This window comes from Carassius gibelio, chromosome A7 (assembly GCF_023724105.1).
Source record: "Carassius gibelio isolate Cgi1373 ecotype wild population from Czech Republic chromosome A7, carGib1.2-hapl.c, whole genome shotgun sequence".
Lineage (NCBI taxonomy): Eukaryota > Metazoa > Chordata > Actinopteri > Cypriniformes > Cyprinidae > Carassius > Carassius gibelio.
The window spans coordinates 8,433,657-8,448,138 of NC_068377.1; the positions used below are offsets into that span (position 1 = coordinate 8,433,657).

The window sequence follows — 14,482 nt, forward strand, 5'->3', positions numbered from 1 at the left end:
GCGATTGAACCGAATCATTTAAATGGTTGATTCATTCAGGAACGAAGCACTTTAATGTTGCTCAGAGACTCAAAACGGTGGCTGCAGCAGGTGCTGCATTTTTTTTCACTTCTTAAACTATTGTGAATTTACATTCTGCATTTAAATTAATAATACCCACAGCAAATCATCCTAGGGGTGGCCACAGGGGTGGCCAGAGTTTATACAGGGGTGGCCTTGGCATCTGTGGCCCCTGCATGTGTGGCAATGACGGCACGGCGGGAATTCGGCAAACAACATGAGGGCCGATTGTTGGTGGATAGAGTGTGGCCCAGATCAGTCATTGTTAAAATGTAGACTTTGAAATGGCAAGTCAAAACAGAATGAAACATTATGCAAATCAGTCAAGTGCTTTAAACTGCACTTAATTATAATTCTATTAAATTCTGTATTAGTATTCTTGATACAAATAATCTTAGATTCCTTATGTAAAGCATATCAATGTCGAGCAATAAATTTCTCCAATCAAGTCATCCAAGTAACCAGTATTTATTAACAAATCGTCAAAAGTTGTAAAACACAAATAGGCTTAAAAACGAAAAACGAATAAAGGGGCCGTTTTCTCGTTTCTGCTTATTTCATTTCAAATTGGAAAACAAACTATCAAAACGTACACGGACCATACCATAAGGGTTCAACAACCCCCAATATATCATGTGTAAATGTGCAATACTTTACACCAGACAAAAACAGTCATTCATAACAGTGACACAGGCCAGCTCCTAAAACAGAGCCAGAAAGACACCCTCCTTATTGTGCTAAAACATTTTTAAAAACACCATACATCAAATAACCTGAATACACATTCCAATACGGCACAATATAAAACAAACACACACTTCAACCATATACAATCACATACCTAGTACCAGCTAGACAAGTTTTCCAACTCTGGCACAAACCATCATTGCCATCTGCACAAAAAAATTAAATGCAAATGATTATACACGATATCACACTGTTAAAAAGTATTACATCCAACATTCTCACATACCTAACAACAGCTACGACAACTGTTTTACTAAACTGGCACAAACCATCATTGCAGTCTCCAAGAAATCACCACCCATCTGGCAATCAGCATGCACCTGCCATTACTCAAAAGCTTCTTCTTCTTCTTTGGTTGCTTAACGGCGGATGCGGACTAACTTAGCGCACTACCGCCACCCTCCAGATTAAATTGTACCCAATCACCACTATGGTTTACAAATTTGAAAATAATGTAGCCTGTAAACTACAAAAAAAAAAAAAAAAAAAAAAAATTCCTTTGTTAAACATAATTAATTACTCAAAAGCTAATGCCAGCCCATTCATAAAGGACACATAGGCTAGAGACTACCGTACTCACCCTACCAAACAGGATTACCATAAATATTATAGTGTTTATAGCCATTAAACTTACATGAAAAGAAAGAGAGAGAGTATTTAACCATTATCATGTAATATTTATTTGGTTTACTATGGGACACACACTGATCTATAAAAGAGTGTGGGGGCACATCATTTTTATTAGTATGCTGTCATGCACAAGCATTAAATAAAATGATCATGAAAGTATTTAATTTTTATTTAAATCCTGTATCCATGTGATCCAAGGTGTGAGGAACAGATCCAAATTCAAACCGCATTCATTGGCGATATGTATCTCCTTCCTCTGTAGCTATATTAACTATTTAAAAATGTGTTAAAAAGTTTTACCACATGTTTTACGGCAGCGATATCAAATGCTCATTGGCTCTCATTGGTTTCGTCAGAGATTAATGGTGAGTCCCAATTCGCATACTATCCGTCCTAAATAGTATGCGAAACTAGAATTAGTACGTCCCAAATCGTAGTATGTTGAAAAGAGTATTCCAAAGATACCCGGATGGTCTACTATTTCCGGTTAGAATTCGAAGTGCAGATCAATGCACACTCTAAGTGCTAATATTGCCCACAACCCATTGCGTGCGGGAGGGAGGAGCTTTGCGATGGCTTTGTGGTGATGTAAACATGGCAGCCGGGTGCAGCAGCGGAGATGCGCCCTCAGCTTTTAAGTGTAAGAATTCAAATGTTTAACCCTAAAGACATAAAGAATGAATGAAACGTTAACAGTTGTGGTGTGCGTAACTAGGCAACCACGTTGTCGTTCACGTTGCATGACGTCATTCGAAGTATGTCCCAGAACGTGCATACTCTTTTGCTACACACTCAAAAGTATGTACTTTTTCCTCACAAAAAAAGAACATACTTTTAGGTCGTAGTATAAGTAGGCGAATTGGGACTCAGCATATGACATGCAGTGTTTCCGGTTGATGCGTGTTTTGAAAAGTGTTGCCAAGTCCGCTTATTATACGCAACTTTGGGCTTGTTTTTCTGTAAAGTCCCTTACAAATATTGGTAGTCGTGGGTCGCGTTTTTTTGGGCTTGTTTCTAAAGTGTAGTTTCTTATGTGGGCTTGTTCCCAGCTCCATAATAAGTTATCAAGCAGATATTTTCTATATGTTATTTAAACGTAGGAGTTCTAGCCTGTTCTCTCTGTCCCTCCCTTTTCCCCATACACACAGGAGACAGCAGTAGGAGAGTTTTTTTTACCACCCACATCCTGCTTCTAATTGGCTCTGATCCAGATGGCAACACGTACTAGCCAATCAGAGGCAGAGCAGGGCAATCAGTTTTTTTTTTTCGGGTTAGGAAAACTTTGTCAGTGAGTGACGTAAAATTTAAATAAATGCGCGCGATTTGCGACTGATGGTGACTGACTGGACTGTAGGAGAGTTTTAATTATGCAATAATAAATAAAGAATTTGTGAATTCAGGATGACTGATATTTGTGTGTGCAATTTTTAATTATCAGTTGTTTACTGTGTATATAATGTACTCAGTACATCAGTCTATATTTGATATCCCATCAAATATAGACTATATATATAACGTTAGACATTATTTCTAATGTTAAATAATGTTAAAAGGTGGTTTAAATCGCTCTTGTGGTCATTGTCCTGAAGCTCAGGGGGAGGAAATTAAATAAACTGTACCGTGTGTGCAGCTTTGTAAAACTGCGCACAGTTTACCAATTACTAATTAAAATCCAACGCCATGAATTGTAAAACCGTGCACACAGTTTATTTATTTTTCTCTTCCCAGAACCTAGGGGGTTCCGTAGAAAAAGTCGCTTGTTTTGGGCTTGTTTTCACAGGCCTTGTTGCTTATTTTTGTCGCGAGATCTGGTAACACTGGTTTTGAATGAGAAATGCACACCTTGAGAGAGTAGATCGGGATAGTATTTTCAGCATTTAACAACTTAGATTATGCCGTGCTCCTCGCGCTACTATTATATTCTGCCAGAGTGGACTGCAACTGCATTGCATCAACATTTGTACTTCTGTGGTAGTGCTCTACTGCTAGGGGAAGTTGTGGCCTAATGGTTAGAGAGTCGGACTTGCAATCGAAAGGTTGTGAGTTTGAGTCTCGGGCTGGCAGGAATTGTAGGTGGGGGGAGTGCATGTACAGTTCTCTCTCCACCTTCACTACCATGACTTAGGTGCCCTTGAGCAAGGCACTGAACCCCCCAACTGCTCCCTGGGTGCTGCAGCATAAAATGGCTGCCCGCTGCTCTGGGTGTGTGTTCACTGCTCTGTGTGTGCACTTTGGATGAGTTAAAAGCAGAGCATGAATTCTGAGTATGGGTCAACATACCTGGCTATATGTCACTTCACTTCACTCTTTGTCACATCTTTAATAAATTATTATTATTAAGTTACATGTGTCTATCTGTTACGTTTCTCTTAGTGTACTGGATACACTCACTCTTTATTGGTTGATTTGTTTTTTATAAAAATAAATAGAAAAACTAATGCAATACGTTTTTTTTATTGCACAGTTATGTGTGGGTTTTAAGTCTGATTTTCTATTCAGTTTAATGTACTTTATTGGCATAGATTGTGTGTACATTAAAGCAAGTCACAAAATGAATAATTGTGATAATATTAATATACAAAGTAATAATATGAAATATTAAAAGTTCCCAGACAGCAATACAGTGTTGGCCCAGATCCGGCCCACATCTGGCCTGCATGAAATCCATTAGATCTTGATCTGGGCCGACACTGCTTGCTGTCTGGGTTGGGTCTGGCCTATATAAGGCTCAGGTGTGGCTCAGATTTAGGGATTCTGGTTTACTTAAGGCTGAGAATTGGCACCAAAAATTAAACCTGTTTTGGCCCAGATCAGGGCCAGCTAAAGCTGATTAACTGGCTGAGATTCGGGCCGGTTATGGCCCATGTGTGGACCGAGTTGTTAATCCAGTTCTGGGCCACTTCCGGGCCACCATTCTTTGTGGTACCTGGGCCAAGGGAAAAGTCATTGTATGGCCCAGATCTGGGCCAGAAGACATTTGCTATGTGGGTAGTGGGTACGGAAAGTATTCAGACCCCCTTAAATTTTTCACTCTTTGTTATATTGCAGCCATTTGCTAAAATCATTTAAATTCATTTTTTCTCCTCATTAATATACACAAAGTACCCCATATTGATAGAAAATTAAGAAATGTTGACATTTTAGCACATTTATTAAATAGGAAAACTGAAATATATAAGAAAATTAACAAATGATTTTAGCAAATGGCTGCAATACAACAAAGAGTGAAAAATGTAAGGGGGTCTGAATACTTTCCGTACCCACTCTGTGTAAAACTGAAGTTTTACTGGCATAATATAATATCTAAATCAAACTTGACTTTTTGCCTAATCAAATATTAACAGGTGTGGTTAAATATTTGAATACTAAACACAATTTCATTTGAACCTGCCTTTAAAATGTAAAGTTTAAACAGGACACATGGATGTGATAAAAACACAGCATGAAATATGTTAAAAATATATGTAGCAAGTCTGTCAGTTTTAGAACAGTTGCCACACATTGTTGCAACCGTTCCAACATACTGTCCCATCATAACACTTAAGTAAAAGCTTGCCATAACCTTACAAAATTGTACTTTTATGGATTGATAAATAATCCCTTTCAATGGTTGGGTATGTCACATTTTTATTTAAATAAATAGGTTAAAAATCAGTTTTAGGTTTTAAGGTGGACTAATTTCTTTCATTCTGTTCTTCGTACGTCGCTTATTACATCCGAGATCAAACAGTTGCTGTGCCCCAATGACTTTCATAGTATGAAATTTTTTTTAATGAAAAGGTCCCCAGTGGGGACCAGAAACTGGTTACAATGGTTGTTCAAAATATCTTATTTTATGTTGAGGAGAAAAAAGAAATTCAACTAGGGTCTTGTTGAGGAAGGAAGAGGGCAGGGTCGGCTTGACTGCTGACGATGGCTTTTATTATCATAAATTCACTCAAAACAGATCGCTGTGCAGACAGCACAGAAACATAAACACAGTTTCTCCTGGCGTTATATAGTCTCTCCACGCCAATTACTGAAACAAGACAGAGGTGTTGGTTAATTGCGTTTAACCCACTCACTCACCGTTTGTCTCCCGACTTTCTCTCCCACTGCTGGCTTCGCTGAACCACTCCCCCCTTGCCACATCCATTTAATAAATGATGTTCTCCTTAACAAGGTTCGGGAGGAGCAATCCCACAGTATAAATATCGCTGACTTATCTCTATCTTTTGATGGTTAATCAGCATTCGATTCGCTCTGTCTGTCATCCTATCACAGACCCAATCTTCCTTCCAACGAAGAGATCTGTACCGGGGATTTTTCAGATCTGCCACTTTTTTCGGACCCACGATCACTCCTACTTCACCAAACATGGTCGCCGAACACAGCGTTATCGTTATCGCTTGTTAAAGCCACAAGTTGTGGCCAATAGACCATGCAAAGCCCCGAGCCCGAGCTTGCAAAACCCACTCAAAACCGGGCTCTCCTCGAGCACTGGATCGCAGCAGGCATTCAACTAACCTGGGCCGCTCCCCAGTTCTCACCGCAGCAAGTCTCTCTTGCTTCCCGTCGCAGCTCAGTCTTTTCACCGTGGCTTTTCCGGCTGCAGCACAGTTTGAGGCTGCCTCCTCTAGCAGCGCAGACATTAACGCAGGTTTCGTGGCAAAAGTTGTTGACGTAATTCTGTTGGACGACGATGCCATTTAACCACGAAGCCAAGGCATTTTTTTAAGGCAAGCCTTCCACAGTGAAATGTCTGAAGACATTACATCTGCCCTACCGTGCATGTTTAAACCTCACTGAGATGATACAGAGATAAGTTGCATGCAATTATTCTGGCAGGACCAATGTATTTAGGTTTAAGTTTATTTAAGTTTATTTATATAGCATATTTCGTACACAATGGTAATTCAAAGTGCTTTACATAAAACAAAAGTAAAATAATTATGAAGGAAAATAATAATATAATAAATAAATAAAACTAGCATTTTTTTTACTTTTAAAGTGATTTTTTTTTTACTTATTTAAAATGAATTTAAAAAAACGTTAGATAAAGAAAAATGATTTTGCCAAAAAAAAAAAAAGGGCAATCAATTCAGACATTGCACAGTGCTCATTCAATAAATGCACAGCTTAACATATGAGTTTCAAGTATAGATTTAAATGTGACTAGTGTATTAGCACATCTGATCTCTTCTGGAAGCTGATTTCAACTGCGGGCGGCATAGTAACTAAAGTGGACTCCCCTTGTTTGCGGGAACCTTAGGTATTTGGTATAGTATTTTTGGTATACTTTGGTATACTGACTCGATCCTAGTGATCTCAGTGCTCGGTTAGGTTTACATTCAGTGAACATATCTGCAATTTATTAAGGGACATATTTCACCATTTACTTGCGTGATCACTCAGAATTTATCTAAAACACAACTATCCTCATGTTTTGCCGCAGGACAGCAAGGGTTTGAATTTTAATTTTTTTTGTCTTTTCAGAACTTTAATATGAAAAGTATGCAAAGTAAATATCTTTAGAATCTGCTAGAAAGTGAATAGCACATAACTGCAATCATCTTTACCGTTATAACCACGTATGTTGGTACCATGTTTTACAAGACTTAACATGCTTCATCGTTTTCAAAGCCTCTGTTTCCACAGTCCATACTACAACGCGAAAACAGCATTTCAAATTTATCCGTTCTGGAGACCGTTTAAAAAAGGCCAAAACGAGTGGAAATCAGATGCTGCAAAGCACTCCCAGTAAAAAAAAAAAAAAAGTAATAAATAAATGAATAAAAAAATAACATTTTATATACAATTTTTAAAACAAAATAAATCAATTGTCCATCCAATACAGTGGCTATTGAATTTCTGTCAGATTGCGTCCCGGTCGATCAAAACTTGCCTTTCCCGACAAACTACCGGAGCAGTTACCCGTCTGATGCCGCGAGTATTTAAATCCGCAAGAGCTGTCCCGGTCGAGTGGATGTTTCCCTCCAACTCACGGAGTTGCTTACACGTCCGTGCCCAACGAATGCCGGCGAGAGCCTCCCGGCCACACAACTTACCTTTCCATCTACGCCTGGAGAGGTTTACCCATTCAATGCTGTGAGTAGGAAGCTCACATTGGATGTCGGCAAGAACCTCCCGGCTAGACAAACTTACCTTTTCCATTCTTCTGCCAGCGAAGCTTACCCATTCGATGCGTGTGCTCCCATTGGATGCCGGCGAGAGCCTCCTGGCCAGACTACCTTTCCTTTCTCCTTACAGCCGCAAGTTGTCATTTCCACCATGCACTATCCAGATCCTGCGGGAGGCCGGCGAAAACCTCCTTTTCCATTTCTATGGTTGTCGAGGCTTTCCAGTCCGATACTGCGAGTACAAGCTCCCATCGGACGTCGGCGAGAGCCTCACGGCCACCCAAACTTACCTCTTCCATCCTACGGCCTGCGATGCTGACCCAGCCGATACAGTGAGCAAGAAGTTCCTGTTGGATGCTGGTGAGATCCTCCTGACCACACTACTTTACCTTTCTGTCTTTCATCCGGAGAGTCTGGATGTTATGTTTTGTGAAGGAGGGCCACTGGTAGGAAGCTTTTTAGCGGTGTTTATGATCAATGTGCATAACAGTGACTGTAAAATATGTATTTTTGCTATGGAAATGAAATATTTTGAGTTTTGTCTCTGTCCTCTTTTAGGGAAACTAAAATATGGTCACCCTAGTATGCCATAAAAAACTTCACTACAGTAGTAACGGCATAAAAGTGCTTTTGCACTATCAATCAAAAGACACACAAAACTGATGTTCCTTCTCTTAAGCATACCTCCTCCCTACCTGTTGCATCATCTACCGCAATCAAGGTATGGGCTGAGCCTGTATGTGACCACAATGTGTTTACGTGTGCATTCTTAGCTGAAAAAGACCTTCTACTCGCTCTGTCTGAAACACAAGCTCATACAGAGAACTTTCAGAGTTTGCTCCTTTCAAAGTTCTTTGTGAACTCTTAACTTGTGATTTTATATCACATGAAGTAGTGTGACCAAGTGTGATGAAGTTTAATATGTTATGGCAGGGCTGGCCAGCACCAGTCCAGGAGAGCCACAGTCCTGCAGACTTTAATTATTTGTTAAGGTTAGGTAGTGTTACTGTGACAGTGGGTACGGAAAGTATTCAGACCCCCTTAAATTTTTCACTCTTTGTTATATTGCAGCCATTTGCTAAAATCATTTAAGTTCATTTTTTTCCTCATTAATGTACACACAGCACCCTATAGTGTTAGAAAAACTCAGAATTGTTGACATTTATTAAAAAAGAAAAACTGAAATAAAAAAGTTAACAAATGATTTTAGCAAATGGCTGCAATATAACAAAGAGTTAACAATTTAAGGGTGTCTGAATACTTTCCGTACTCACTCTATGTGTGAAACTGAAGGAACTGCTTAAGGAAAAAAGTTTTACTGGCATAATGTAATATCTAAATCAAACTTGACTTTTTGCCTAATCAAATATTAACAGGTGTGGTTAAATATTTGAATACTCAGACAATTTACTTTGAACCTGCCTTTAAAATTTCAAGTTTAAACAGGACACATGGGTGTGATAAAAACAGAGCATGAAATATGTTAAAAATCTATGTAGCAAGTCTGCCAGTTTTAGGACAGTTGCCACACATTGTTGCAATCGTTCCAACATGCTGTTCCTTATTACAACACTGAAGTAAAAGCTTGCCATAACATTACAAAATGTTACTTTTATGGATTGATAAATAATCCCTACCCAATAGTCGGGTATGTCACCTTTATATTTAAATAAATAGGTTAAAAATCAGTTTGAGGTTTAAGGTGGATTAATTTCTTTCACTCTTACCCTCTCTTCGTCTCAAACACACACACAAAACACACACACACACACACACACACACACACACACACACACACACACACACACACACTCATAAAGTCAGATAAATAAAATGATAGATTTGTCTTAATTAAATTTTTAAAATTAAGACTGATTTCCTGGTTAACTGCTTAGTCAAACTAGTGGCTATGTTTATGCAAATGGCCCTAGATCTGTAAATTTGCACAGAAATAAACAGAAATATAGGCTGATATTCAATTTCAGTATCTAAAATGTTATTAAATTAATATTTTGAACTTCAGATGTTTTGTAAAAAACAAAAAAAAAACAAAAAAAAAACATGCTTGTTACTTGTTACTTTAAAATGTTTTTCCATTTACTGTTCTTTGTTTTTATACAGCCAATTTAACTTATGGAAGACCCATCTGTCCACAAATAAAATAAAGGAATACAATGCAAAAAGTGTTGAACTTGAAACCATCCCCACCCTTTCTAATACCTAGTATTATGGTACTATTATGGACAATTTAACGGTGAAGTCTCTTTGAGGGTGCAGCCCCAGTGACAAGCTGTTAATCAACCCCTAAATGTACAAATATAGCACAATTTTACCATTTTTTTTTTTTCTGAGAGTAAAGGTGTGTTTGAGTGTGTGTGTATGCAATGGACTGACCATGCATCCAGGGTGTTTCTATTTACTTTCTTTCTTATTTTTATGTTGTGTTCTGTAAAATGCAATATGTGCTTTTAATTTCAAACAAAAATGATTGAGAGTGTGAGACACTGATACATGAACATCATTTTGAAGAAATTCTTGAAATTCTTAAACTTTAAAAAAATTCACGGTCTTTGAATTGTATGAAAAAATAATTGTATAAAAATGTGTGTATATATATATATATATATATATATATATATAAATGTGTGTGTGTGTGTGTGTGTGTGTGTGTATATATAAAATAAAATTGGCTTGATGTTGGAGGTTCGAGATTCTCAAATTTAGGGGCCGTCTCTAAAGTTACATGCAATATTGGTATACACTTTTCTAACGTCAGTAGCATTTGAGGAGAATGACTTTAAATTTTTTTTTTTTTTAACTTAAAAAAAACTGTAATTGTTCATCTACGATATAAATCACTGCTTAATTTCCTTTTGCATGATTTCTTAATGCTTGAGACTATAAAATAAATTAGAGTCATAATAAAGTTATAGCCATAGGTAAATGTCGAGAGCTACAATTGTAATTTGTAAATAATACAATTTATTCATTTACTTTTTTATTTGATTATAGTTCTATTTTCACCCCATAGTATATATATTTTTTTTCATCATAATATTTGAGGAAGGGGGGCACAACAATACAATTCTGCTTAGGGCACCCATTTGGCCAGCAGCGGCCCTGTATATACTATAGCCCGAATGCTTATGTATGTATGAAGTATGAATGCGATTTAGATATCATCATCCACTATGTTAATCATATGACCTAAGAAGTTAAAACAAGTGCAAAAACTTAAAAGATATGAGTGACAGGTTTAATTAATCTATTTAAGTATCTCGATAATGATGAAACCTTGCACATTTTTGGGTCTTGTTGAAGAAATAGCTGCCTTTTTATTTTGTGACTTTAGTAAAGGCAATACTGTCAATTTAAGTTTTTATATTTTTAACACCACTAATGTGATCAAGTGTTATCCTTAAAGCATTTTCTTTTTAAATCGAAAACCCCAAATCGTTATCTCTTGAATATTTTGTTAATTATTTTATGTGCAAAATGTTTCATCCACGAACAAAAGCTTAAATCTTCTTTGTTTTCTTCTTTTTCTTGTTGAATGTAATGCTTTTGTTTCATTCCTCAGGCTTATAATAAAAGCATCATGATTAATTATTTAAAGATATAAGCTTGTATCTCCTTGAGCAAGGCTCTTTTCTCCCGGTTAATCCAGGGCATTTTAGGTCCCAAAATCACATTCTCTGTGTCTTTTGGTCTTTCTTTAGATCCTCTCGCTGGCTCTGGGGTTACTGAGAAGTAAGAGACCACAGCAATATCTGGTCCAGTAGAGACAGTAAGTGCAGGTGGATAGATGAAGTGTCTCATCTGTGTCGCTGGTTCATTTCCAGGATGCCCAGGTTACGCACCTCACTTGCAGTTCGCAGACATGCATGCTTTGCATTCAGGGGGAAAAGGAGGGATCCATTGAACAATGGAAACAAAGCACCGAGAGAAAAATGGAAACAAAACGGAGGTTAGACAAATGGAGGTAACTGTTTTGGTCAGAGATTCAGTCTCACAATGAATATAATAATAGCAATGGAAACCATGGATGCCCCCCAAAAATAATACTTTAATCTAACCTTCAAGGGAATATACAGGGCCAACAGGAGCACAGGACACACACGGGTAGACATATAATCTCCAACAAACATAAACTGAATGGACTATGGCTAATAAACAAAGGATGATTGGGAAAACAGAGGTGCAAGTATTGACTAAATAAAAGGATACACGGCACACATGGGGAGGAAAAACACAACACAATGAGTCCAGTGGTGTAACAGTAGCCATTTAAAGCTTTATAAATGCCATCACTTTCTTTAAAAAACCACAGCAATACATTTTGTTTAACAGATGTCTTAGCCTAAGCTATGGCCTCTTCTTTGCATAGAGTATATCATTTATTATTATTATTATTATTATTATTTTTCTTTGAAAAGCTGAACAGCAGACCTGGCCCTTCATTCTAAAAAATAAATAAAAAAAGTGACGGAAATCATGAGCCATTATAATTGTGGTTACACTTTATTTTACAATTTCTTTGTTACAGGTATACATTATACATTTAACTACTGATTAATTAACTACATGTACTTAGTACACTTGTTAGTGTTTGAATGAGGGTTTGGTTAAGGGTTAGTTTCATGTGGCTATGCATAATTTATTGTTATTAATATGGCAAGTACATGCAACATTTGTAACCAGGACACCAAAATACAAAGTGTTACCAAAGGTGTATATGCCAAAATATTTTATTTTACTAAAACTGCCATTTGTTCTGATACTACCATTCAATAGTAGTTATTATAAAAAACAATCTGTACATGTATGTAACAGCACAAAAACAAATAAGTCATGTGACCTGTTTGTGTTTAACAATATGGACCAGGTCTCTGTAAATCCTTCCAAAACTCCACTTGGTCTCTCAAGCTTTGTGTTGTTGTAGCAATGAGTTTTGAATAGCGGCAGCGGTTGTATTCTACAGGAAAGACACTGAACAAGTTTCCATCAGGTGGATCAGTTAGAGCAATCCCTAAATGTGTCATACACAGACCTAGAAATACATCCTCTAGGTAAACCGCTTTGATAAGTTGTGCTGCTTTAACAAGTTTCACTGGCAAGTCTAAAGAGAAAACATATCCCAAACCCAGAGCGTAGGGTGGATATAAAGGTTGGTCGTAAACATCTTTTGGAATATACCATTTAGATTGGGGATCTCTCACTACTATTGATTTCCTAGACACAAGTCCAGACATGTAGTTGTGCTTTGGTGCAGAAATTAGCATATTCACTAAGTTTTCCACATTGAGAAACACATCTGAATCAACTTTCATTGCGTAGGAGGCATACTGACAGTAACCAGTCAACCATTCTAGTATTACCATGGTCTTAATTGTGAGATTTTTGTAACTGTCCCAGAAATCACTTTGTATAAGGTCACGATACTTTGCACTTTCCTGTAGCAAATCTTTTTGGATCGTTTCTCTTTCTTCTGAAGTGGGTAGACCCAACATAAATAATGTGCTCACAGTCTTGTCCCCAACTAACCTCTGTGATCCCCAAGTTGAACGAATGGCGTCCCGAGCAGCTGTATTGCCTGGAGCTACTGGTACAATTAATACAATAAATGAATTTTCCTTCTGGCACTTATCTGGTTCATTCAAAACAAAATTATACTTGTATGGGTAAGCCACATAATATGGTTCCAGGGTCTTCCATGTTTCTGCAGACATTGCCGACACTCTTTTCAGTGAAAAGTTGATTGCTTGACTTGTATATTTCTCTGGAAGAAATAATCCAACTGTTAAAGCCCAAGATGCTGAGAATTCATTGGGGACGATGTAGTAGCACAGGAACAGGACCAGGAAAACCGTGAATGTAACACATGAACGAAGAGATCTGCATCCACTTTTTGACTGGTGTTGACTAAAAAGAGAAACAATGTTTGACCTGTCTTTTGTAATGTCTTGTATCGATACATTCAGCTAAATAAACCTTTGTTATCATTGCTATGCACTGTGGTGCTGTACAAGGTATAAATGTCAAAGTACAACCATTCCAATGAAGGCCTCACAAATTTTCATTTATATTTAACGTTTTGCAACTCATGCACAAGATGGATAGAAACAAATTGGACTTATCAAAATCTGTATGCCACTTCTAAAAAGACTTTACAAATTGAATCATCATTAACTAAACACTAAAATCATACAAAGTGGGTAGTAACTTTATTAAACAAATGAAAAAAGAAGCATTGGTACTTTACCTTTGTTTTCTATAGTCTTCCACCATATTTCCACTGTTAACAGAATTTCATACGGATTTTCAAGCACTACCATTGTATGATAAACACACATGGTGATTGTGAAACACACAGTGAGTCAAACCTTTTTGCTTTCTTTTTCATAACCTGTCCCACCCCTTTACTGCCTCAGCAAGGAAACAACAGTCACCTTTATGACATACGCCTAAGACATGAGTGAAGATCCTCTGAATTACACTGAATTACACCATTCATTGACTTAGAAACTAGTATATGATTTTCCAGTAAGTTAGTATAGTGATTAAAAATTAATGATTAATGAGGTCATGCTAACAGATTTTGAAAGCAGAATAAATTCTACTGCCTATTATTAGTACTATGGACATGTTAAAAACATGTCTCTCGGGTTGATCGTGATTATTTTTTTCATTTGTGAGAACAATACCATGGTTACACTGAAAACATTGTAATCTGGTATTCTTCTATGGTTATCAAAGACAAAACATAAATATGCTAATCTGGAACTGGTGTTTCAAAAGTATTCATCTGTTTACATGTATATTTTATCATAGTTCATATTACTATAGCTTAACACAGAGAGCTGGATCCTGGATGCTGTATGGGTGATGCACAAATCCTTTGGCACAATAAGTAAAATAATAAAAGT

At 37.2% G+C, this 14,482-nt stretch overlaps 1 protein-coding gene and 1 long non-coding RNA gene across 2 annotated transcripts; one reads left to right on the forward strand and one right to left on the reverse strand.

The window, feature by feature from the left end:
- Window positions 1–1,779: 1,779 nt before the first annotated feature.
- On the forward strand, window positions 1,780–11,909 carry LOC128016573 (uncharacterized). The gene is made up of 3 exons (XR_008184210.1): window positions 1,780–2,077; window positions 11,276–11,306; window positions 11,399–11,909. It is a non-coding gene; the product is annotated as an uncharacterized LOC128016573 (long non-coding RNA).
- LOC128016568 (beta-1,3-galactosyltransferase 2-like) lies at window positions 11,901–13,965 on the reverse strand. Its single transcript, XM_052601193.1, has 2 exons — window positions 13,819–13,965; window positions 11,901–13,478 (listed from the first exon to the last, which is right to left on the reverse strand). The coding sequence occupies exons 1-2, from the start codon at window positions 13,842–13,844 to the stop codon at window positions 12,425–12,427; spliced, it is 1,080 nt and encodes a 359-aa protein (XP_052457153.1). The 5' UTR covers window positions 13,845–13,965; the 3' UTR covers window positions 11,901–12,424.
- Between the last annotated feature and the right edge of the window lie 517 nt (window positions 13,966–14,482).